At 45.7% G+C, this 25559-nt stretch overlaps 1 protein-coding gene across 5 annotated transcripts in view; it reads right to left on the bottom strand.

The window, feature by feature from the left end:
* POLRMT (RNA polymerase mitochondrial) overlaps positions 1 to 25559 on the bottom strand; it is an 886091-nt gene that overhangs the window by 356421 nt on the left and 504111 nt on the right. For all 5 annotated transcript variants that reach the window (XR_011303298.1, XM_069647859.1, XM_069647870.1 and 2 more), the window contains 3 exons: positions 23096 to 23218; positions 21325 to 21447; positions 9909 to 10088 (listed from right to left, as the gene is read on the bottom strand). Coding sequence is in view for 4 of the 5 variants with exons in the window: in XM_069647859.1 (XP_069503960.1) it covers positions 9909 to 10088; positions 21325 to 21447; positions 23096 to 23218 (426 nt within the window). In the remaining variant the exon portion in view is untranslated. The remainder of the gene's footprint in view (positions 1 to 9908; positions 10089 to 21324; positions 21448 to 23095; positions 23219 to 25559) is intronic.

Here is a 25559-nt window from a genome sequence, read left to right as displayed (position 1 = left end):
CCCTCTCTACTGAATACCTCTTCAAGAAACTTCCCAACTTTCATAGCCGTCACAGATTCTTCTATCACTCCACATTCCAGCCATTTGGATGTATAATCCACCAACACTATGAAATATACTTTATCTCATAGGGACCAGTTATATCAATTGCTAATTTAGTCCAGACTGAGCTAGGTACTTCCACTCGTAACGGTGTGTTCAGTATAGATTTTTCCCTTATCACTTACTGCACACACAGTACATTCCTTGACAATTGCTTCTAACTCACTCCACATACTCGGCCAACAGTATGCTTTTCTAACTCTCCTCTTCGTTAGACTCCTTCACAAATGGCCCTCATAGGCAATTTCCATAATTTTGTCTAACACTCTTGGTGGAACTATCCGAACATGTCGGTAGATACACGTGTTGTCACACAACATTTCATCTTTTTATCTTTTCCCACGATCTGATGTTTGTCTCCACTTCCTTCCAATGGCCATCCTCAGATATTTTTGTCAGTATCCTCCTTCATAGGCTTGATCCAATCTTCCTTCGGAAAGCTGAGATGTATGTGCGCTATGATGCACTCCGATCTTCCATCAATTCTTCAGCATTATCATATCCTTCAGCTTCAGTGTCGTAAGGCAATCGAGAGAAACAGTCAGCTACCACATTTGATACACCTGGAGTGTATTTTATTTTGATGTTATACTGCATGATGACCAAAGTCCATCTCCTGATGCGTGGGGACGTCAAATGCGGGTTTTTTTAATTCAATACATGTATGAGTGGCTTGTGGTCTGTTTTGAGATCTATGGGAATACCCCAAATGAGGCTTTTGAAGTGTTCCAAAATCCATTTTACCCCCAATGACTCCCTCTCAATGGTTGAATAATGTTTCTCCGCTCCCTTTAATATTCTGGAGGCAAACGCAATAGGCACCATTGTTCCATCCTGTATTTGTTCTAAAACACCTCCCAATCCAATGTTGCTGGCGTTTTGAGTGTGGGTGCTTTATTTATCAAAGACTTAACCCTTTAAGTGCCATGGGTATTTCTCCCCAGTGCCAGGGCCTTTTTTGGTGATTTTGGTATGTGGCCATTCAATGGCTTGTAACTTTTTTGTTACATGAGATATCTCTGCCAAATTTGGCTCCTTTTTTTCCCACATGTAGGCGGTCGTAACGCCACCCAGGAATCCCAGGTTGCTGTAGGGGGGTGAGAGAAAATAAGGAAAAAGTGTGAAAATTTTGGGTTTTTTCAAAAATGCCAATAAAATGATGTACAAAGTAGCCTGTGGTTTTTTCCTTGCAAGAGCTAGGAACAAATGGTTTGTTGTGCTGAGTTCCCCAATGTGTTGGCTTTCAGTAACAGGTTGAGTGGAAATGGAAAAAAATTATTTTGATGTGGTTATCAACCGTTTTGTGAGAGGTAGGCGATTTTTGCCAATTGGACATGCATGGACGGAATGGAAGAAAAGGGCAGGAAAGCCAAATTGGAGGACAGAAAGGCATATATTTCTGAAAAGTAGACAAAATTCCGAGTTCAGGAAGGGGTGATTTGCATAGGTCAGGCAACAACTAGGTAGGGGAAACTGCCATCGAATGGGGGAAAAGCGGGAAAATGACTGAAAAAAAAGGTATGTGTTGGACATGGTTGGCTTGGTACGGCAATGGCTTCTATGAATTTTGAGAAAAGCAATGCTCCGCTACATTCCCCCGACTCTTGCAGTTAGGAAAGCAATACCACAAGCCAAACACTGAGCCATGGTACACAGGAGTTTTACGCTCACGGCCTGACCAGATGCACTTAGCATGTGTAAATTGGGAAAACCAATGTGTGAGGAACGGCAGCCATACATTTTCTGAAAGAGCACAGGCAGACCTTTTCAAGGGTAGGTGACTTGTGCAGGTTACAAAAGTGTATGGTGGCTAAAACAGCGACTAAATGTAGGTCACATTTGGGAAAAGAAAGGGTTGTGAGACAAAGGCCACCAGCAAATGGGTCAAAACGTTATGAAAACCACACAAACACAACACATGGCCTACCGTCCCGCGTTCCCACAGGTGTCCCGATGAAAACGGTACCCCACATGTGTGGGTGCACCTACCTGGCCGCCAAGGGGAAAGCCTAAAACACAAGTAACCCCAAGTCTGTTTTCAGAGCGAAATCTCAGACATTCTGCCGACCGGCACAACGTACAGATATGGGCCTTGGGTGTCCAAGCCACACATGTGAGGTACTGTTTTCATCGGGACACCTGTGGGAACGCGTGACGGTAGGCCATGTGTTGTTGGGGGCGTGTTTCGATGGGTGCGTCGAGCGAAATGTGCGGAAAAAGCATTTTTTCCCCACATTTAGGACTTTGCGGGGCTGTCTGGGTAATAAAATCTGGGGCGATGTGCGCAAATCATACCTCTGCGTATTCCCACGGGTGTCCTCTTTTCGGAAATGCATGGGGTTCCCCGTTTTCCTTGGTGGCTTGGACACCCGAGGCCCATATCTGTACGTTGTGCCGGTCGGCAGAATGGCTGAGATTCCCCTCTGCAAACAGGCTGGGGGTTGCTTGCGTTTTCGGCTTGCCCCTTGCCAGCCAGGTAGGTGCACCCACACATGCGAGGTACCTTTTTCGTCGGGACACCTGTGGGAACACGAGAAGGTATGACATCTGCTGTTGGCGACGTGTTTCGGTGAGTGGCCACAGGGAAATGTCTCTGAAATTGGCCGGAAATGAAGACAATTCTCAGACATTTCGCTCTGGCCGTACACCGCCAACAACACATGGCCTACATTCCCGCGTCCCCACACGTGTCCCGATGAAAACGGTACCTCACATGTGTGGGTGCACCTACCGGGGGCGCAAAAGGAAAAGGGTAACCCACTGGGAACCCCAAGCCATTCGCCACTGCCCATTTTGTTCATGTGGGCAACCTACAGATTTGGGCCTAGGGTGTCGAAGCCAGCAAGGGAAACGGGGAACCCCATGCATTTCCCAAAAGAGGACACCTGTGGGAATCCACCATTTTCATTTTTTTCCTTTGGTAACCCAACTCCCCTTGGTGCAGAGGGTCACATTGGTGTGCCAATCTGGCGCCGGGGTGCCCAAACCTTACTGCCCCACCATTTTTGGGGGCCCTCTCCCCCCTCACCCCAAATGGCTGGCGGGGGCAGCTCATGCAGGCCTCCCCGGGCCTCCTACAAACAGCTGTGTGAGGTACACCCCACCTCCATTTGGGGGGGTCGGGGGGGGAGAGGGCCACCCCAAAAGGTGGGGCAGGACCCCAAATAGATGGGGCAGGGCACCCTGGGGGCAGATTGCCACACTAATGTGGCCATCTGCACCAAGCGAAGTTGGGTAAACAAAAAAAATACAAATTCATAGGCTGCTTTTTAGGGGGGGCTGAGGGGCACCCTAAATTGGCAGCGAATGATGTACTGCAACGGGGGGTGGCCCTCAGCCCCCCCACCCCAAATGGAGGGCCCCACCTCATGCAACCCTCCCTGGGGGCCGATATCTGCTCCTAGGAAGGGGCATCTGACCCCAGGGAGGGATCCAAGAGGTGGGGGCCCCCCCTATCTGCCGCCAGGAAGGGTTGCATGAGGTGGGGCCCTCCATTTGGGGTGGGGGGGGCAGAGGGCCACCCCCCGTTGCAGTACATCATTCGCTGCCAATTTAGGGTGGCCCTCAGCCCCCTCTAAAAAGCAGCCTGTGATTTTGTATATTTTATTTTGTTTACCCAACTTCGCTTGGTGCAGATGGGCACATTAGTGTGGCTATCTGCCCCCAGGGTGCCCAAACCCTACTGCCCCATCTATTGGGGGTCCTGCCCCACCTTTTAGTGTACCCCATTTAAACAATTAAATAGGAAGTGCATCAGTCTCTGAAAAACAGCTGCTGCTGACGCTAGCCCAAAAGGCATTCTTTTATACCTAAAAGCACCTAATGGAGTGATACATGATGTTAGAGGTCTAGACTCTTCATCTAGCAATACCTGATGATATGCAGAAGACGGGTCTAATGTTGTAAAGAACTTCGCTGGCTTCATTGTGGTGAGTATTTCCCAATATTAGGTAAGGGATGGCGATCCACCCAAATGTTGTTGTTTAGGTCTCTCAAATCGATGCACATTCTGATCGATCCATCTGGTTTCTGTACAATGACAATTGGGGATAGCCATTCAGGGCTCTCAATGGGTTCTATAATGTCTTGTTTGCACAATCTCACCAATTCATTTTGTAAAGCTTCTCTGGTGCCGATCGGTATGTTTCTCACTTTGTGGACAACTGGCTTTGCTCCCTCTTTTAGTATAATATGGTGCTTAAATCCTTTCAGAATGCCAATATTATCATTGAACACTTTGGGTAAACTCTTGGCTAAGTTTTCTGAGGTGTTGCAGCTTTTGTCTGTAATATTTAAAATCGGTATATTTTTCCCAGGATGTATCCTGATTCTCAAAGAAGCTTGTTCCCACCAACCAACAATGGAAAATCCTTTCTCTGCCACATACAATTTACAGTAAGTTTTCCTTCCCTCGAAATTCAAGTGTACCCATGTGTACCCTACAATGTTAATAGGTGACTTGCCGTAACCCGTTGCCCTCACTCTGGCCACTTGCAGATCCTCCTTCCCTTTCAATAGATTTAGGAAGGTTTCCATGTCGACCATAGTGTACGGCGACCTGGTGTCCACCATAACCTATAAGGTTATACCATTTATAGACATGGGTACCCAAGAGCCAACATTTTTCTCACCTTGGTTACATGATAGAATCTGCATTTCCTCTTCAAATCCATTGGTAATTGCTAGCAAGCTACTAGGGCCACTTTATACTGGTCATGTGTCCTCTACCTAAATGACTAGGATTCCTCTGCGTATTGTTCATATACCGGGAATTAAATCTGCCTCTGCCTCTCCCTCTGTTGCTCCGGCAGACTGTCCCAATAGGCAGCATCTGTAGCATTCTGCAGAGAATGCAGGACATTCTTTTTCCACATTTGTATGTCTATACCGGCCACACTTGAAGCACCTCCCTTGCAATCTATTCTGTGCTTCTCTGTCTTGTTTCGGTATCATCCCAAAATATGACTTTATCTTCTTCACCATGGCAATCAGAGCCTCTTCCTCGGTTTTGTGGCTATCACCACAGGGATCCTGAACAGATCTCACTTCATTACATTCCGTCTTGCTCTGGATCTCTTTCATGCACTTTTCACCCAGTTCAATTGACCTAGCAATCTCGAGAGCCTGTTCAAGCGTTGGATCTTTCGCCTGCCATAGACGCTGCTGAATACGGGAGTCCGCTACATGTAAAACAAGTTGATCTCTTAGATATTCCTATGCTACGCCAGTGAAACTGCATGAGGAAATAAGAACCCTCAAAGCAGCCACATAGTCATCAACACTTTCATCTCTCAATTGTCTTCTGGAAAAGAACCTGTAACGTTCAAGGCAATGTTTGTTTTATTGCCAAAATGTTTATTCAGTTTGAGTAACGCAGTATCATACTTCCTGGCACTGTTTGCAGAGTCTCCTGACCCTTCTTCAGCATCGGGTAATGTCCGGAAAATCCTCAGTGCCTCTGCTCCTACACAATTTAGTAACGTGGCCTCCTTTAAATAGTCATTACATTTTGCCACATCAATTACCCTCAAGTAAACTTGGAAGATGTCTTGCCATTGCTCCCAAGTACATACTGGATTTCCAGGGTGTGCCAAAAATGGGACACGAGCTGCAATGTTCTGCATTTTGTAGCTGGGAGTCGATTACATATATGTATTGACACTTGTGTAACTCGTGGCTTCCTGGACTTCTCTATTAGTCATGGTGCTTTCCTTCACAATTGAAGCGGAAATGCGACCCTGTTTGGACAGTTCATTGTACAATTGTTTACTTCCTTGTATGTCTACTGTTTGCAATTTGCAGCCAAAACACACTCAAAGTTGCTAATTGGAATTCTCTTGAATGTTCATCTATACACGCTTGAGGTTTGTTGCTTATTATATTTTATGTGATGCCCTTTTATTCTTTAAATGTCAATTCTCTTTTATTGTATATGATTCTCCTGCGTGCTCGATTTAATAGTCTGTATGTGTTCCTGCGCTTTCTTATCGTACATGTATTTGGATCGATACAATACGTGCCTGTTAATGTTTCCATACGATCATGGCACTTCAAACATCACCGTGAGGCTGTAGTCATGGTAACCCTGTTTCAAAATGGTGGCACACAAACGACGTTTTAGAAGGTGCTTTACTCTTAACTTTCCATAAGGTGCAGGACTTCCTTATTTATGTCACGCATTTGACGCTGCTGGGTGCATTACTCTAAAGCTGTGTCCGTTGGTCCTCTTACCTCGCGCTAGGCCCGTAAAATGCTCAATGTAGCATTATATCTCAAACCAATCTTCACAGACTATGTCTTCCACCGTAGGCACCGGGTATCATTTCACCTGGAAACCTGATCTGTCTTCTCACCTTTGTGCGTTGATGCATGCGTGGATTTCGACGGCACATGGATTTCCTCTGCCAAGTCCCTCACAAACAGGCAATTCTTACGGCTGGGGACTTACCACGCAGGTACTCCTCGTTGCCATTTGAAGTATTTCAAATGAATTCACTGCGCATATGATGTACTGAACATACGTTTATTTGTGGAGAAGTCCCCAGGAGGATCATCAATGGCAGTTCATCTTTGTGTATGATTCCAGACTCAAGGTTCTAGAATTATACACAAGGCATGACGCCATTCCCTGAACTTTGTACACAACATTGCATAAGGTGTTAGACACATTATAGCACTCGGCTAAGTCACGAATGACTGGGAATCGACCTGAACCAGACAATGACCTGTAGAAGCGATGCTATGGCAACCTGCCCAACATCACATAAATGCAAAGCATTCCTGGCAGCTGCCAATTCCAGCACTCTGACTAGAACAAACAATGTGTGCTCCATGTTGACGCAGCGGGACCTGCTGGGTTGAAAGCCTCCCAGGCCCTTATACTACCATGAGAAGAATTGCTGCTTGTCCTGTGTGATCTGACATGAAGGGGAAGAAGAACCTAACTACTTAGGGTGAAGTAATAAGTAGGGCCAGTAGCCGCCTAACTACAAATGGCACTCTACAACAAAGAAACCTTAATTTAAGGGATCAGCGACAGATCCAGAAGTTTACAAATCATGGTTTAAAGCGGTCAGGTCTCAATCTATTCTACAAACATTTATGACCAGCAATATTACATATCCGTTTCTTTTCATGATGAGCAGATAAAGATCTATTTAATAACAATGGCAGGCAATGTGAAGAGGGCAGGGTTATGGTCGCATCTCAACGAAAAACGGTTTCCACCTTCCGGGGACAACAAAGTGCCAAGGATTCTGCAGCTTAAAACATCTTTGCCTTTGGCTCGTTTAAAGATAAATTAAATGTATGTGTGCCCCTTTCCAACTACAAAAAAGTCTAACAAAAAATGAAAAGCAAAACAAAATCTTGCCTAAGCATCTTCCCATAATATTCCTCCAAAAATTCTTCCATTATGGTCATCAGCCCTGCTATACGAATTAAATTCATGTTTATTCAGAAAGCAAATTTCCATAACACAACAGTCACATCCATTAACACCAGCCCTACAGATAATGAGTATCAGTCACTTCTACTTGCTAAAAATTGGAAAACACTCCCAAAAAAGCCAAATAATATTGAGTAAAAATGCTCCCAACAAAAATAGGAAACAGACACTTAGGACCTTGTGCCCCTATTTTCACTCACACAGCTCCATGGATAGGATTGGACCAGTAGTGCATATAATACCACAGGCAGAAACTACTATTGGTGCCTGATCAGAAGAAATAAACCTGTGTCTTTTTAATGTGTATGAATACCCAGGTGCAAAGAAATTAACAAAATTAGTTTGAGTAAAAGCATTTTACTTGTTTAAAAAATACTCCCATTGGGAATCCAACTTTAATTTCTACTTACTAAAAATTATTTTACTCTCAACTTCAAAAGATGGGAGCAAAATACTTTGACTTCTAAATCTTATCAGGAGCACTGATTAACACCTTTAAAAAGGATGACAATATAAAAATACAATGTACGTACAATCATACAATGAATATACACACACAGTTCAACAGTTCCAGTTTTAGATTTGACATTATCAATGTAAAAAAAGTTCCTGTCTTTCGTCACATAATCCCATGGCACATGAACAAAAAACAAAAAAAAGATTTTTCAAGTTTGCCATTTGCGCTATCAATGGTGTTTCGGCCATTAGTAGCTAATAAAGTGCAGGGTGTGTTGTAACAAATCTATGCCTCTTAAAAAAGGTAATAATGTTCTTGATCAAACGTAGGAGTATGATAAGCAGAAGAACAAAGTGTGCTAAATCTTCTGTAGCATTGCAAGTTATGCATCTCTTTGTCATGATCTACCCGCCAAAACCACAACCAACTGTAAGCATATAAATTGAGATGTCCTAATTTGGGCTTCTTTGAAGTTCCTTGTAGTGCAAATGCGATATTCTTGAAATGTATTGGGCGTCATACCTTCCTGCAGTCAAGCTGAACTCACTAATGAAGCAGGTGGTGTGTGGGTTATTTACATAAATGCAGAAGCTAGATACGCACCTAGAAACTCACCATTGGTTGCCAGCTTGCATAGATTTGCATTAGTTAGTTATCGGAAAAAGGTTTGTTTTTTCTGTTGTTGCGGAAACGATCACACCGGTGATACATGCTTATATTTGCATTAATAATAATTTATTTCTTATATAGTGCTAGACACGCATAGGGCCTAGAGCGCTCAAATAACAGAATACATTATCATCCCACAGAGTTGGTATTAATAATCTTGATTCGAGGATGTGTACTTTTGCACATGAAGAAAACCATATGAGAACACCAATGCTGAAACATGAACATTACCTGCCAATCAACCAGTATTTCTCTTTTGAGGTAAAACGTGGGAGGCATAATATTGTAAAGTTAACCAATTTCATAAATCTCATTCGTTGCTATACAGCGGTTTTAACACAGAGTGAAGCTTCTTTCCAGCAATGGCATTCAGGCTGAACTGAACACTCATTTTCATGATTTTTTAAAAATAAAACGGTATCCATACATTTAGATTCGAGGATAACATTTTGTAATTAAATGTAAGAGCATAACATTAGCCCCAGGGTATCCTCCCAATTATCCAATAGGGTCACAAAAAACTGCCATCTCATGTTCTACCTCAACTAAAAACTTAAGGGCATGTCCCGTTACTTAGACCAACAGCAGTTGTTTTAAGTAGACAGATAAATTTGGCCTTGCATATTCAATCAACCTTTGAAGTTTCCGATGTGTGTTATAATCTAACACTGATCAGCATGCGCAGGAGTACGCATCCTGGAGAATCAATATTCCTAATGCAGATATATGCATGTACCGCAGGTGTGAGTATTTGCAAAAAAAGCGAAAATACCAACCTTTTTCACATAGCTGCAACTACTGCTGGGAACCTGAACACATACATACAACTCAGCAAGCATGCCAGACCCAGGAACAAGATCATAATCTTAGAACATTGCTAGGCATAACACACAATGAAACACGGGCACACCACCTCTTTTCAGGTATGGCAAATCCCCTCCAAAGCTTCAGAGCAAAATGAAAAAGCCTAAGCATTTTCAACCGACTTTCCCCCGAATGTATCCCCCCCAAGCTTGATGAAAGGCCCAAGGAGAAGACCCACACATTCAGCTGAGCTTCTCTAAATCCAGAAGACACTTAAAATTATTACATAACTAAACTGTGCTTACGAAAAATTACCATAGTCATGCACTCTTGATATAGATGCAACACTCATTGTAATGCTTGGCTGTGTTCTTAAATGCCAACTATGTGAATTCATTGGTGTTCAATGGGTGTGCATCCAAGTCCTACCTGAGGGAAGGTGTCAATCTCACGAAGTCGCTTCTCAATCTGCAGACGGCCTCCATACCGTGTGACCCCATAAACCACCGTCATCACTGTCTGTTTCACCACCTTTCGGCTGATGTAGCCCTCAAGCACCTGTGCAATCTTCATGCCTCGCTCTGCATCTCTTTTTCGGAACTCCTCAACCTGGCATGTGCACAAAAAAGGGGAGGTTTACATCACACTGATTGTAGGTCAGGTCAGAGAGACCAGCCTGAGGTTAAGGTATGTTGATGCGAGGACGAACGTAGAGTATACCAGACAGACATGGGTTTGGGGTGAGGGCAAGTTACATTCCTCTTAAATGCAACATGGGCATATTGCACTAGTCAGGGCAAGGTACAGTTCGAGAATTAACCTGGAGACACCAGCTGAGATAACAAAAGCAGAAGGTAAGAAAGATGACATGCATTACTCACCGTACTAGCATGTCTGATTATTGTATCTGCTTAGATTCACATGCTGTGCATATAGTCCGACATCCAGTGGTAACCGCAGAGTATTGTATCTTGTCTTTCGAGAATCAAAAGGGGATGTCGGCATGGGCGTACCTGTAATACTACGCCTAACGTGACTAGTAGTGTACCCAAAAACCCTCATGCGTCGAGGTCCCTCCGATTGTATTTTTTCTGCCATGAGGGAGCACAATGACTATCATGAGCGAGTACATAAAAAAGAAAGTAGTAAGACGTCCATGTTCCTTGCACCATATGGGGGAGGAAGGGTGGGCGCATGTGAACCTAAGCAGATACAATAATTAGAAATGCTATTACGGTGAGTAATGCGTGTCTTCTGATGCTTGTTAATCTGCTTATTATAATATGCTGTGCTTGGAGTTGGAGGTGGGTTGTGAGAAGGAACAGTAGTGAAAAGAGGTCGTAATACTGCTTATCCCACCTGAGAATCAGACCTAGAATGAGTGTCTAGGCAATAGTGTTTTGTAAAGGTGTGTACAGAACTCCAGGTTGGCGCTTTGCAAATGGGCTCTAGGGGAACATTTGCAATAAAAGCTATGGAAGCCCCAGTGTCGCAAGTAGAATGTGCTCTAGGCTTCAAGGGCAGTTCTCTCTTAGCAAGAATGTAACACAGTAATGCATTTGACAATCCACCTTGAGATGGGCGATTTAGAGACAGGAACCCCTCACTACCAGCTGCCACAAACGAAAAATTGGTTAGTTTTTCTCAGTGGTCTAGTTCTTTCCAGGTAAAACATGACTGCCCTGCGCACATCTAATGGGTGTAGGCTTCTTTCGGCCATGTTAGTGGGAATCTGGAAGAAAGTAGGCAGTTCTATTGATTGGTGCCCATGGAACGTGGAAATAAATTTAAGAGCAAATCGAGGGCGAGTGCGCAGGACCACCTTATCTCTGAACTGTAACAAAAGGGTCTAGAACTGAAAGGGCCTTTAGTCATAGAAGTGTCTTATAGGTAAGATCTTTGAGACTTGCCTTATGCATAGGCTCAAATGGAGATCCCATAAGTCTAGTCAAAACCACTTTTAGGTCCCACCTGGGAGCCGGTTTAGAAATGGGGGGATGAATCCTTTTAACCCCTTCCATGAAAGCCTTAATAACTGGTATTTTCCGCCACAACACCTTCTGTTGTGACGTGGAGTAGGGTGAGGGAGCAGCTAAGTGAACCTTCAGGGAATTAAAACCCAGGCCTGAGTCTAGAAGTTGAGTCAGGTACAATACAATGTGAGTAGGAGAGCAGTCAATAGGATTGACGCCCTTGGAATTGCACAAGATAAAGCGCTTCCATTTACTGGAGTAGCAGTATCTGGTGTTCGGTTTTCTCACCTGCCCAAGTATGTCCATGCATATCTGACTGAGGGAGTCGTAGGTGCCCAAACTCTGACACCAGGAGCCAAGCCGCTAAGTTCAGGATTTGCGTGCAATGGTGAAGAGTCTCCCCTTGTCTTCAGATAACATGTTGTACGGGCAAGGCAGTTTCATTGGAGGAGATGGGGACAACCCCATCAGATGGGAGAACCATGGTTGGCAGGGCCACCAACAACATGGTGACTGGTTCCTGGTGCATCTTGTTCACTATCTTGTTGAGTAGGGGAGTCAGGGGGATAAACAAACAAATTTCCCTGACCATGTTATCCAGAGACTGATTCCTCCCCCGCCCCCCCCCCCCCTTGGATCGGTACTGGGGGTAACTGGAGGCGTAATCTTGGCATTGAGCATTCGCCAGAGTTGCAAACAAGTCGATCTCTGGGAAACCCCATTGTGCGAAAACGATGGAGACAATGTCTTTGTGTAGTCGCCATTCGCACTCTATGGGCAGTGGGAAGTCTCTGCTGAGCATGTCTGCTAGAAGATTTAGTTCCCCTGGAACGTGTTGAGACAACAGGAACATCCTGTGTTTGAGAGCCCATCTCCAAATGTTCTGGGAAAGGTTGGATAGCCCTGGAGAGGGTGTGCCCTCTTGCTTGTTAAAGTAATACATGGCTGTGGTGCTGTCTGTGAGAATCAGGACTGTCTTCCCCTATAACTGTGTCTGATAGGCTTTCAGTGCTTTGAATACAGCTAACAGCTCCAACAGATTTATGTGGTTGGCTGCTACTTCTGGGGACCACACGCTGTGTGCCGTCTGCTGAAGCAGGTGAGCCCCCTATCCCGTGAGGGATACGTCTGTCGTGAGAGTGGCTTCTAATGCGTGGGTGGTGAAGGTTTTCCTCTTCAAGAGGTTTTCCCTTGACCATCACTGCAGAGAGAGAACGAGGGCTGGCTAAACAACTACCAGATCCATCCATTGTCCACTAGCCTGACACCACTGGCTGTTGAGCCACTCTTGTATATGACGCAGACGCGCATGAGGAACTAAGTTCATTCCCAACAGTCGCATGGCTTTGCGTACCGTCACCTCTCGACCGGCTAAATATTGAGGGATCTGAAACAGCATGTTTTGAACCTCCTTGGTGGAGTTGAAGACAAGGCCGTCTTCTGTCTGAATTAGAGCCCCTATGAACTGTTTGACCTGACTGGGGTCTAGGCTGGACTTCTTCTCGTTGATGGAGAATCCCAGGCAGAATGAGAGGTCTATCGTCTTTTGGGTGTTCAACAGGCATGTTCGTAGGAATCCCCTGTTATGAGCCAGTCGAGGTAAGGGTAAACCGGAACAGATTCTCTGCACAGGTCCGCTGTTGCCACCGCCAGTACCTTCGCAAACACCCTTGGCGCTGAGGCAATGCCAAAGGGGAGTGCTTTCAACTGATGGTGCTTGTCCTCTATCATGAACCTTAAGTATTTTCTGTGTGCTGGCAACATTGAAATATGAAAGTATGCATCTTTCATATCCAGTGTTGCCATGTAATCCCCCTGTTTCAGAGGGATTACCACCTGCAATGTGACCATACAAAACTTTGAGGTTTGACAAATTTGTTCGCTGGGTGAAAGTCTAGCACAGGGCGCATGGTGAGATCTTTTTTGGGTACAATAATACCCTTGTTTACCTGTAGAAGAGGGATGACCTCTATGGTGCCCGTTTCCTGCAGGATCTCGACCTATTGCAGCAGGATACTTAGGTGTTCCGGCGTCAGGCGCCTTTATTTTGGCAGTCTGAATTGAGGTGGTCGGCAAAATTCTAAGCAGTACCCATGGGAGATTGTCTTGAGCACCCACTGGTCTGTTTTCCCTTCCCATGCATTAAGGAATGATGTTAGAAGTCCCCCGACCGCGGATGCATGGGAGGGGACCTGGATCTGAGGGTAATTTCTGACAGGGAAGCCTTTGGGAGTGGAATTCTGGCCTTTACCCTTTCCACGGCATTGTCCTCTAGGTGGATACGTGGTGGTGTTGTTGGATCCTTGTCCTGAAGACCAGTTGTTTCCTGAACCATACTGGTTTTGAGGGGAGCGAAATTGCCTGTGAAAGGAACGAGAACTGCCCCCTCTTTGTTGTGAAGGCCTCTGGGTAATCTGGTTTAAGGTTTTGAGAGTCTCATGGTCCTCCTTAGCTGTCTCAGGTGCTTTGTCCACGGCCTTGCCAAACAAGTTGGTCTTCTCAACTGGCTTGTTTATTAAGGCTGCTTGGGTTTCAGGCTTAAAACCTGAGTTCCTCAACCAGGCGTGCCATTTATTTATTATTTATTTTGCATTTTTAAAGTGCTCACACAGCCCGCGGGCATCGAGGCGCTGTTACAGGAATAGTTTTTTTTAGTTGCGTAATTGTTTTTTTTTTTGTCTTAGTCGCGTATTTATAACGCGCTTTAACACCCAGAGGTTTCTAAGCGCGGACCCGGGGATCCAACCTGTGTTGCTTCATGTCGTCTTGCTTCCAAGGCGTTCACGTTGCCGTTAAGCTATCCTCCCGGGACGTGTAAGTAGTGTACCCTGGGCCAAGGTCCTTCCCGCTGTTTCAGCAGCGTCCAGTATTCTTCAGAATGTTGTGGTTGATTTGATTGCCTTCTGATACAATCGCATTAGTTCTGGGACCTCCTGAAGGCCCTCTTGCAAAAAATCCCACTGTACATCTGAGTAGCTAGCCAACAGAGTGGTGTTGGCTATTCGGTGGAGAATGCAGCAGCAGTCGTGACCCTTTTTCCCAGTCCATGCAACTTTTTGCCTTCTTTATCAGGTGGTGCCTCCCCTGTAGACAGGGGGACACTTGCCCTCTTTCTAGTAGTCGTAAGTACCAGGGAATCTGGAGTGGCATGCCCTTTAATGTAAAGGGGGTCGGTAGGAGAAGGGCAAAAAAACTTCTCTACCCTGGGATTAACCACCCTGGTCTGGGCTGGAGTTAACAATGAAGGCACTAGATGTCTCTCAATAGAGTTCAGTAAGGGAATGGCCTGACTGGCAGGAGGCGTTTTCTTCAGTATGTCCTCTACAAAATCTGATCCTGCCCAGCCTCCTGTGTGGTGATTTGAAAATGTTCAGCCGCCTTCTTTAAGATGGCGTTGAACGCCATTTGATTATCCACAGGTGAAGCCTGACGGACTGGAGTGGTAGGAGGGGAATCCATACACACAGCTTCAGGGTCCGGGGTAGGAGTAGGGGATGCCCAAGGTTGATCATCAATTGGATGGCTGTCTTCCCAATTGTCCATGGGATCAGCAGGATCATCCATAGGGTCCCCAAAGGTATCATCATCCAGTGTGTAGGTATTGATAGGCACCTAGTCATCTGTAAGGTCAAAATAATTCTGTTCATGAGGATCCTCAAAGGTCCTCTGAAACTTAGCCATAGACTTAAAAGGAAGTTCCTCAAGAGGCCTCTTGGGAGCAAACCTCTCTGAAAATTCAACAAACTTCTCCATTCTGTTCATGCACTCCTCAAACTTCTTGAAAAAGGGATCTTCTTGATGAATTTCCTCTTTAGAACATCAAGATTTTCCTTCTAAAGTCTTGGATAAAGACAAAGGGCTCTCAGAGTACCCTTTTCGATACTCGGGGCGCTGTGATGCGTCTTTAGATGCGTCTTTAGGCCGTTCTTTTTATTTCGATGTCTGTTAAGACACTTCCTTTTGTTTAACCGCTGAAGCGATCCTCGTGATACTATCGCTGATGCTCAGGGCTTCAGGGAGGTGTGGCGGTTGAGCCGGTGGCTGCGTGGTGGATTTTGGTGCCACTGGGGCCTTAAGCGGTGTCGGAGCCTTCATCTGAAGCGTCTCCACGGCCGTGTGTGATTTGGTGCTAGCGCCCTTACTTTTGGATTGCCTGCATGCCCCCTGACGATCATGAGGATCAGCGGGCACTTCCGAAGTATCCGACATACCCGTTGGAGCTTTGGAGTGCTTCGACTGGACCGCCGAAGCAGAACCGTGGGTTGTGTGCTTAGTGTGGGAATCGGCTGCATCCCTGTCACCGGGATGTATCGTCACCATAGCAGGACACACGTCTTCCCTATCGAGCCGGGGATGGATGTTGCGGAACAAGCACTTTACGCAGTAAGGTCAATGGCCTCCGAAGTGGAACCTGGTCGTTGCTAATCCCTTTGTCACACTCGACGGCTGGGGAATTAATTTCGGCATGTGACATACCGTAGGCTGCCCGCCGCTTAAAACAGCGCTCCTGAAGAGTCTTAGGCCGTAGGAGTTTACAGGCCGCCTCGTTGTGGTTGAGGGGAAGACCACTGTTAAACCGACGGTGCTTATCTTTCCACAGGTTTTGCCTTACAGTAAGGACAAAATCTAAATGGAGTCCTGTCCATAGTGCAGGATTGTGCTAGTGATGACAAACCGAAGGGACCAAAGAGGGGAAAAGGAAAGGCATTCTTGAAAAGAATACGAGCACCCCGACCTACTGTAAAGGCCGGCCAAAGGGCCCCGGTCAATTGGTCGGCAGCGCTCACTGTATCAACAGCCGTCGAAATTACGCCTTCAGCAGTCTTCAGCGGTGGCACAGGAAACAGCCGTCGAAGGGCGTGACAATGACAATAAACAACCAAAGGTCGAGAAATATAATAAAAACTCAATGTTTTATGAAGAGCTCTACATTAGGGCGACCAGATAGCTGGGTGGGAAACAATCTGAAGGACCTCGACACACAAGGAATTATGGGTACACTCAACGTCAGGTTAGGGATAGTGTTACAGGCACGCCCATGTTGACGTCCCCTTTCAATCCTCGAAAGACCAGATGCAATACTCTCCAGTTACCACTGGATGTCGGACTATATGCACAGCATGCATTTGTAAGCAGATTAACAACCATCAGAACCACAAATACCAAGTCAAAGTCCGGGCCAAGGGCACCTGGTGGCAAAGGTAAGGAAAAGGGCAGAATACACAAGCCAACTTAAGCAAGCAGTTAAAGGACTGTGAGGAACCAGGAATGAGAAATGGACACAGAGGACTCATGCTGGTTGTCATAATAAAGGGGTTGGAAAATATCTCACTGTCCCTGGTCTAGGAGTCATTTCCCTACCTCAACCAAAAACTTAAGGCCATGGCCTGTGTCAAGATGTCCAAAGCTAACGTGTCCTTTGTTCGAAATCCTATTCTAGCCCGGTCATTCTAAAAGTAACTCTAAGGTAATATGTTTGGCCTTGGAAATGTCACAAATGTTCAAGTCCAACGATGTTCACAGTTCCAGGGAATTACTCTCTTCCCCAGGTTTCTCTTCTCCAAGAAATAACCAGGATCTTTGTAGCCCAAGAGGATAACCCTCTCCTCATGGTATTACAGTTTATTCTAGGGGAAATTACTCCATTCCCCAGGTTTTTTCGACATTCGACGAATTTCACAATCCTAAGGGCATGACTATTCCTTGGGGTTCTCGGACTCACAAAATTGGTATACTCTCCTGCGAGGTGCTCTCATAACCAAGTTCTTTGATACAATTTGGGTGCAGGTCCCCGACTCGCAAAACACCTGGTATACTCTCTTGCAAGGCTTTCTCATATGTTCAAGCACTTTCAAGAATGGAGGGTATATGCGCTCCCCCAAATTCCTTTCACCATTGGTCCATTTGTATTTCCCCCCCAAACACAGGGATTATGCAACTCAGTTCGTAATAAGCCGTAGGGAATTTGGCTCCTATTCCATTTAAGAACCAGGAATGCCTTCTCCAGTTCCCTATCGGGGCCCAATCTTCCACTGTGGGCTCACTGGCATTAGGATGGCCCCTTGGCTTCCCCAACCCTGCTTGGTACCTTCTCAGCTCCAGCCATCGCTTTCTCTCCAGTTCGGGCTGCAAGTCTCTTCGGCAAGTGTCAGTCTGTGCTTCGCTCTGGCTTTTCTTGCCGGTGCAAAGTTCCTTTGCTTCACGTCTCACTTTGGGGTCCTTCCTGCCTGCGAGAATGCGTCTCCAGTGCAGACGCCGGCTCCCTCTTTATTCGTGCCATTCCTTTCACTGTGTGTCCATCCGACAGGTTTCTCCAGCAATTAGGAGCCTCTGGAAATGGAAACTGTTCACCTAACGCGGATGGAACGGTTACCAGTGGATTAATGTTTGAGTGAACTTTTGTTTCTTTGGAACTTTTCAAGAACAGATTTAAGACTTTATTTTCCTTGGGAGAAATGGACTTTGGACATTCCTGGGGGAACGAGATCTACCCAGGACAAGTAGAAGTCATCCAAGACACTGGTTATTTGGTCATCTTTTATTTAAGTAGTTTATGCTTTGTTCTGTTTAGCGCAAGGGTAATTTCTGTGTATGCTAGTAGATTTTTCCTTAGACCCTAGACTAGGTAGGGAATCCCCTGGTAGATTAGGCTGTTAGTATTTATTTTATTTCAATGGAAAAATGCAAATCAAACCTGAGAAAACTACAAAGAGTTGTCTGCTTCGCATTACTGACCACTCACACTCTTTCAGTAAGAGGGAAGGTGGATAATTTCAGGTTTGCAGTTGCAGCCTGTACCACTAAGCTCTAGGGGGAGGAAAGAGTTGACAAGTAGGGTGGATCCGAAAGGGCAGGCAGGGACTTTCTAGCCAGTTCCCAGTCAACTGCAGGCACAGAGGCGTGTTTTCCCCAAACCTCCAGGACAGGGGACTCTACTGCTATACTGAAAGGCAGCAGAGATTCCCTTTTGGGGCCTTCAGCAAGGGAGTCCATATGAAGTAAACCTTGGGCCTAGATGGAGGATCTGCGTGGTTTTACCGGCGGAGTGGTCCGCAACGGAAATGCCTGCATGGGAAATGTCCGCAACACAGACATTTTCATAAATTTCCCATGTGGACATTTAGTAAAATCCCACAGATTCACTCACACACACAACACGCCCCCACCAAACCCCCAGCCCCTACTCAGCTTCCCTTCAGACACTGTGTTCCTGCGGAGCTGGTTCCCTTTCACTTCTGTGATCGGGAACTGGCGCTGCAGGGTCTTTCTGTTTTTTTTTTTTTTACTTTGGCTGAGCTGCGGGGTGTCCCCCGCAATCCCTGCCCACTATACTGTATAGTATAGTTAGCGGGGTGTTGCAGGGGACACCCACCAGGGTCCATACCGACCCCACCGAAACACCTAAACACATACCACAAAAAGTTAGAACTTTTGGTAGTTACAACTTTACGTGGTGTGTTTTAGGTCTTTTGGTGGGGTCAGTAATTTTTATTCTGACTTTTCGTCCGAAACCTAGACGGAAAATAGCCCCAGGGTATCAGCCACCTTAGCCATCAGTCTCTGTTAGGGGGCTGGAAGGATGTCCACTTCAGATGTGTCCAAACTACTTGCCTCCTGGAGAACGGAGGAAAGCGACTGGAAGTTTACACTTTCCCTATAAAACTCTGCTGGAGACAAAAAATTCCAAACCAAAGGGCCTGTTCTCCCTCTGCATCAAAGATTTCATACATATTTGACATGAAGGGTTTTAAGGGGAGAGCCGCATACTCCAGAGGGGCTCCGGTATCTGCGACACTGATTGTTAACAACATTGTCTGTACCAGGGCTTCAACACCCCGATGGCGCTGGGGAACTTTGTCCCACTTTTGGTGCAGGCCCAAGGCCATAGGTGTGCAGGAGTGATCCCCCTACTGGTACCGGAAGACGCAGTGGGTCCCAGCACCGAAGCAAATATCGCCAAGGTCAAAGCCGCCAGTGCCTTGGCAAACATGTCAAGCATCTTGAAGCAAAAGTTCTCCCATTCTTCCGGAGTGAAGGATTGGATCAGAAAAGCTACCCAAGTCATCTTCTCTGGGGATTAACTGGATCCGCGGCTCTTCTTAGATGAAGAATGTCAGTACAAGGGTCCGCTCAGCCAGAGAGACCTCTTGCAATGCTTTTTCTTATTATTCTTGTCTTTCTCCTTTTCCTTGCGGAGGGGTGAGCTTTCCTCAGATTGATGATCTGCACCACCTTGAGCGGGACCACGCAACTTCACATTTAGTCTTGTGAACATAGGTGAAAATCTCAGCTGCCCGCCCTTCCCCACTGGGGCTTTGGGTGCAAGGACTGGCACGACCTGCAGTCCTGGGTGTCGTGGTTCTTGCCAAAGCGGTAGAGACAAATCCTGTGCCGATGCATCTGTTGGTTACAATCCACGCAAGGTTTGAAACATGAAGCATTGGCTGGATTGGGCATGAAGAAATATTTAAAAAAAAAATAAATCAAAGAGCGTTTTCCCGAAGCGGAAAGTACACAGAAAAGAGGAACCGAGGTCACAGGACGTGGCATCTAAATAAATACTGAACGCATCATCCTGTCCAGTGCAGGGCTCGTAGAGGTGTCGTGTGGAGCAGACGCAGAGCTGCGCTGTGCTCCCTGGTGGTGGAAACATTTCCAAAGAACAGCTGCGCTGTGGATAGGCTATCATTGATGAGGAATCAGTCAGAAGAAGGAATCCATTCGAAAGTAGAACTCCAACCAATGCACAGACATGGGAAAGTAAACCCAGGATACCTCGTCTTTTCCTACTTGGTCCTACCTTTACGGTTTAGTTTTTTCTTCTTAGAACTTGTATCACTAATTATGCTAAATAGGACATCTTTCAATAACCTAAACCCATTGTCTAGCAGGTAACAAAGCAAATTGTGTCAAGACAAGGTTTCATTCAAGCTGCTGGGTTTCGGTTTAATCTAAACTATTAACTAAAATTGATGTTCTTCAGAACACATAAAACCGAAAACAGATCACTGCTCAGAGATTCTGAACTACAAAGTTGATCTGAAGACAAATCAATTAAATGGGTGAAAAGCAATAGCAGACCAGCATACTACAGAGTAAATGCATTCTGTCATCTTACTCTTTTGGTCTCCCACCCTATGAACAAGTTGGCTACATCCACAACCTAAGTAACAGGCAAATGACTATGGTCATGGCATCAATGCAAAATAGAAGGTGTGTTTCCCATAAACTTTACCAGGTCTTCAACATGTGCAAACAAATGATGCATATATAGACAACTGTTCATTAAGGACTGTTCAGCATATTGATAGAACATGGAAGCTTGGGATTCAGTTAAAGGGTCAGTGGTGCAAAATCCCAGGGCCCTGTGAAAGCATCTTCTGACAAAATATACACTAATGCAGGCCAGACAGTAAGCAGGACAATAGTTTCCATTACCACAGTTACTGTTTTTTTTTTTTAAAATTTAAAACACTCAGTTACATTTTACTCATCAGGCATCATCGACTTGCCTGAGGGTCAGTTGAGCTCCGAAAAGATTAAAAAGGTGGATGTAGCATTTCCTCACACTAGCTGCAACCTGACCAATACATGTTACGTGTCTTTTTTTGTGGTAATAAGAAATGATTTAAGTGAAGAGAGAAAATATTAGTCACGGTCTCCCCTAGAAATAGATCTGCAGTAGGCCACAGCATCCAAGCAAGGCATACATTTTAAAGGAGCATTAAGTGACATGTTTCTGGTGCTTCTAAACCTAGTGCAATCCCTTAATGACAGAAGTGGCAGGTTGATCTCCAATTCAGTGAAGAACACAGTAGGATGAATGTCACCCTTCCAGGAAGGGTGCATGCCAGAACAGAGTGAGAGGTTACCTGCTGGGACACCCCACTGTACACATCTTGTGGGGTGTCACAAGGCATCAGGTTGACGGAGGTAGCACCAGCGGCATCTCGTCCGAGGGCGGCGTAATGCTGAAGTCCATTGCATGAGCCATCCTGTGAGAATGGGAATGAAGAGTTAAAAGAGAAACAACAAGCACTGAAAAGCTCCTGTCTGGTAGAGGACTCCTGGATCCCAAATACAATGGTGGTCGCTGGTGGAAGCCCCTGGTTCTGAACATCCAAAATGAGGCATTGCTTGAAATCTGCCCTTCTTGCACAGGGCACATTGGCAGGAGTGCTTGGAAACAGCACAATGGGACAATGATTGAGGTTAATGGCTAGGTAAGAGTGGTTGGATATGGTTTTAGACCCATGAAAGGCGCATTCAAGAAAGGGCATTGAAGCGATTAATAGTGGAGTCTTGGTCAGAGGGCTTTAGGGATCCCATCGACTCACATCTTATCTATACTTTGAACAGCTGAGTACACATTTTTATGCAGACAATTACATGTATTACTATTCATTTTGTTGAACTCTACAAGCCTCTTTGTGACTACCTCAGTATACCTCTCGGGCAAGAAGGCATTATAAAGATTAAGGTAAGATCATCAGCCAATTAACTGCAAGCAGCATGGTTTGGTGAAAATCCGGCTACCAGAGTACCAACGAGCACACCACATTTGGCCAGACGGAATTGAGGCAGAAATTGCTGCTTTCTGCTATGATTCTGCAGAACAGCAATCATTTCGACCGGAGCTGGAGTCAATCAGGCTGTGTGAAAAGTGCCTGTCAATCTCAGCACAGATGTCCAGTGTGCACAGCAAAATATTTGGTGGAGTTATTCCCAGAACTCTTCTCAGTTTCTGGTAGCAGACTGCCAATGCCACTCCTAGCACATGACATTTTCTCAAACTGTAGCAGGGAGACTATTAATAGTTACACTAAAGGGAGAACAAGTAATGCAAGCACCCAGAGTTGAACATTGGGTGCCCCTCAGCTAATGAGCTTCCTTAGAATAAACTTAATTCTTGCTGCTTATTGTCACTAATTCCCTAGGATGCTGTACCCTAATACATACCAAAGGCTAAATTAGGCTTTCTGACTGCTACCCTCGGCTGAAGACAGCATCCCTTGTACTTCCTACCCACCGCACTCAGTGGCTCCATCACCTATCGGTCTCCGATAAGTACACACCCCTACCGCCCGCCCGTTATCAGGCTCATTTTCTTGCACTCTACCTTTACTTGAGAACTTATCAGCATGCCTGCTAGCACACTGTCCCTCAGCCTCTTCTTAAATCGTCCACAGCAAGTGGACCTTGCAGCCCAAGAGATCATCATTTTGATAATAGATATGGAACTAAGTTGCATGTTCTCACTCCAAACACATTGCGTACAGTGCGCAAACATGCTCTTGTTTTTCCAACATTTATTGCGACCAGTTGCAAATTACCTCATTGAATGCTCTTGTGGCAATACCGGCAGATTTGGTTGCTACAAACCAATATAGGACACTGTATTAGCAGTATCTGCAGCAGAACACAAGGTATTCCATTATGAGATAAACCTGATAGTCCACTAAAATAACATTACAACAGCAGGGGGAATAAAAACTTTAAAGGTTGAAGCAAAATTGCACTGGCAGAGAAGCCCAACCATTAACATTGTCCTTAAAACAATTTCTATGTATGGAATGCTGCGTGCAATTTAAGTTATGTCTAACAAGTGGACATGATATGTCAAGCACCCTTGAGCTACCTTACCTGATGCACTGGGAAGTGGGAGATGTACTTGACCGGATCCAGTGACCTATGCGCTTTGGCTATTTCGATGCAGCATGCCAGTGCCTGCCACGGTTCATCGACTCCCATCCACCACCTCCGGCCCTAAGGAGAACACAGAGCAAATTTCAGATTGAACGGTTTCATTTACATGCGTAGATGGCCCCTACCAAAGACATAACCACTGTGATTAACAGCAAACTGTACCCTTTCTGTAGGAAAGTGTCTTGCAAAGTTAGGTCATGTACGAGACACTTGTGGTATTCCTGTGACTCAATACAAGAAAGTTCTATACTTCAGGTTCACCGAGTGTGGCATGACAGACCCTTCGCAATATAATATTTCAAGCCAGCTCAACCAAGAGAGCCTTTTGCAAAAAAGTAGAAGTAAAGAGCCTAGTTACTTGTATTGGAAGTCCTTAATCTGCATTCCTACTGACTCCTGAGATGTCCATTTGAATGGAACCATACAAGAACATATCTTGTAGATTTTATAGAAAATAAATTTAAGCCAACAGGCAAGTTCAGCTATGTAAATGGTTTAGCTGCACCATCCAATGCACCCACTGAGTAACATTGGATGGTCCCACTCTGTTGGTGAAAACCATGAACTGGCAGAGAAATCAGTGATGTTTGCAGGTGGATTTCCCAGAGGAAGGGAAGGATTCCACATAAGTCTTCACATTCATCCAATACACGCATTTCATGTACGTCACATGTTTCAGCATTCCCAGTAGGCTCCAAATTTGACATTCCTAGTAAGCTTATCATTCCGACTAATTTCCCAGTTTAGTATTCCCACTAAGCTCACAGTGGACACTTCCATAAAGCACCCAGTTTGACATTCCCAGAAAGCTGCCAGTTTCACATTCCCAGTGCAATGGACAGGAAAATCCCACAGACGCCACAAATCACACAGAGCTCAAAATAAAAGGACTACATGTCCCAACACCCCATAAAACATAATGGCAAAAAGAGTCAGGAGGCACGAGACCAGAGACAATACCCATTATTCCGCAAGGAGACAACAGCTTTGCTGTGGACACCAAAAGACGGTATTTTCAATGGGCGTAAAGTAGTGAAAAGGAGGTATTGAGTGAATGAGGCAATGGAGAGAAGAACAAGTTACTCTTACCTGGTAACGTTCTTTCGATGGGATGGTCCGAAGACGTATTCCATATCTATGACAGTAATCACCACAGCTGTGCCGCTTCGGAAAATTTTCGGCATCTGCATCCTGCGTCGATGACGTCGATACGCTGTCCTCTAGGGCCTCCATCGAGCAGACATCACCGGATGTTAGAAGTAGGATGCACAACGCCCGTAGCCTCAGTTGTAGTTTTTTCCCCAGAATGTGTGGCACCAAACTACTGCCAGTATGACCACAGAAAGCCTTGCGGAAACGTAAGCTGCAATCGCATAAGAAATTCTGTAGCGGGGCAAGTAGGGAGGGAGCGATATGGAATACGTCATTGGACCATCCCATCGAAAGAACGTTACCAGGTAAGAGAGTAACTTGTTCTTCCAGGGGATTGGGTCCTCTGACGTATTCCATATCTGACAGGCAGTACCAACATATGGAGGAGGGGAAAAAGAATTTAGAATATAGAAATTTAGCATGCCCAATCAAATTGCAGAGTAAAGGACCGCCTTGCCAAAGGCCAGATCCTGCCCATGGATAGAATCTAGGGAGTAGTGACGTACAAAGGTATGGACAAAGGCCCAAGTGGCTGCCTCACAGAGGTTACGAAAAGGAACACCCCTCTGCAGGGCGGTAGAGGCAGCCATACCTCTAGTAGAATGGGCCCGTAGGCCTACCGGAGGATCCTTACCCGCTAAGCGGTAACATTCAGAAATTGCCAAGATAATCCATCTAGACAAAGTCTGCTTAGTAACAGCATGTCCCAAACGCATTCCAGCGTAACCAATAAAGAGCTGATCGTCCACTCTGACCCGGGACATGCGTGAAATGTAGAAACTAAAATCTCTCCTAGGGGCCAACCTATCGACGGCCCAGCACAGAAGATCCTGAGCGACCGAGGGCGGAACCTGAACAGGGTCTGACATCCTACCGGAGGACTGTGACCACTGCATCTTGAGGGCCCATTGCAGAGATCTCATCCACAACCTGGCCTCCGGCACCAGAAGAATGCAGAATGCCATGAGTCTGAGCAACCTCAACAAATCGAACGCCGGGAGACACTGGGCGTGTTGAAACTTGTGCACCATCTGCTGAATGTGATGAGCCCTCACCTGGGGAGGAGAAAACTGCCCCAGGGATGTGTCGAGCACTGCTCCGATGTACTGGAGCCGCTGAGTTGGCGTCAAGTGGGACTTCTTTAAGTTGAGGGAGAAGCCCAGCTTGTGAAGGGAGTGGCAGGTGATAGACAGATGATCCAGGACTTGCTCGGGAGAGCGCGCTCTCACCAACTAATCGTCCAGGTAGT

This window comes from Ambystoma mexicanum, chromosome 1p (genome assembly GCF_040938575.1).
Source record: "Ambystoma mexicanum isolate Mex_15411 chromosome 1p, UKY_AmexF1_1, whole genome shotgun sequence".
NCBI lineage: Eukaryota > Metazoa > Chordata > Amphibia > Caudata > Ambystomatidae > Ambystoma > Ambystoma mexicanum.
The sequence above is the reverse complement of the archived record's forward strand: the minus strand, read 5'-3'. Positions and strand labels throughout refer to the sequence as shown.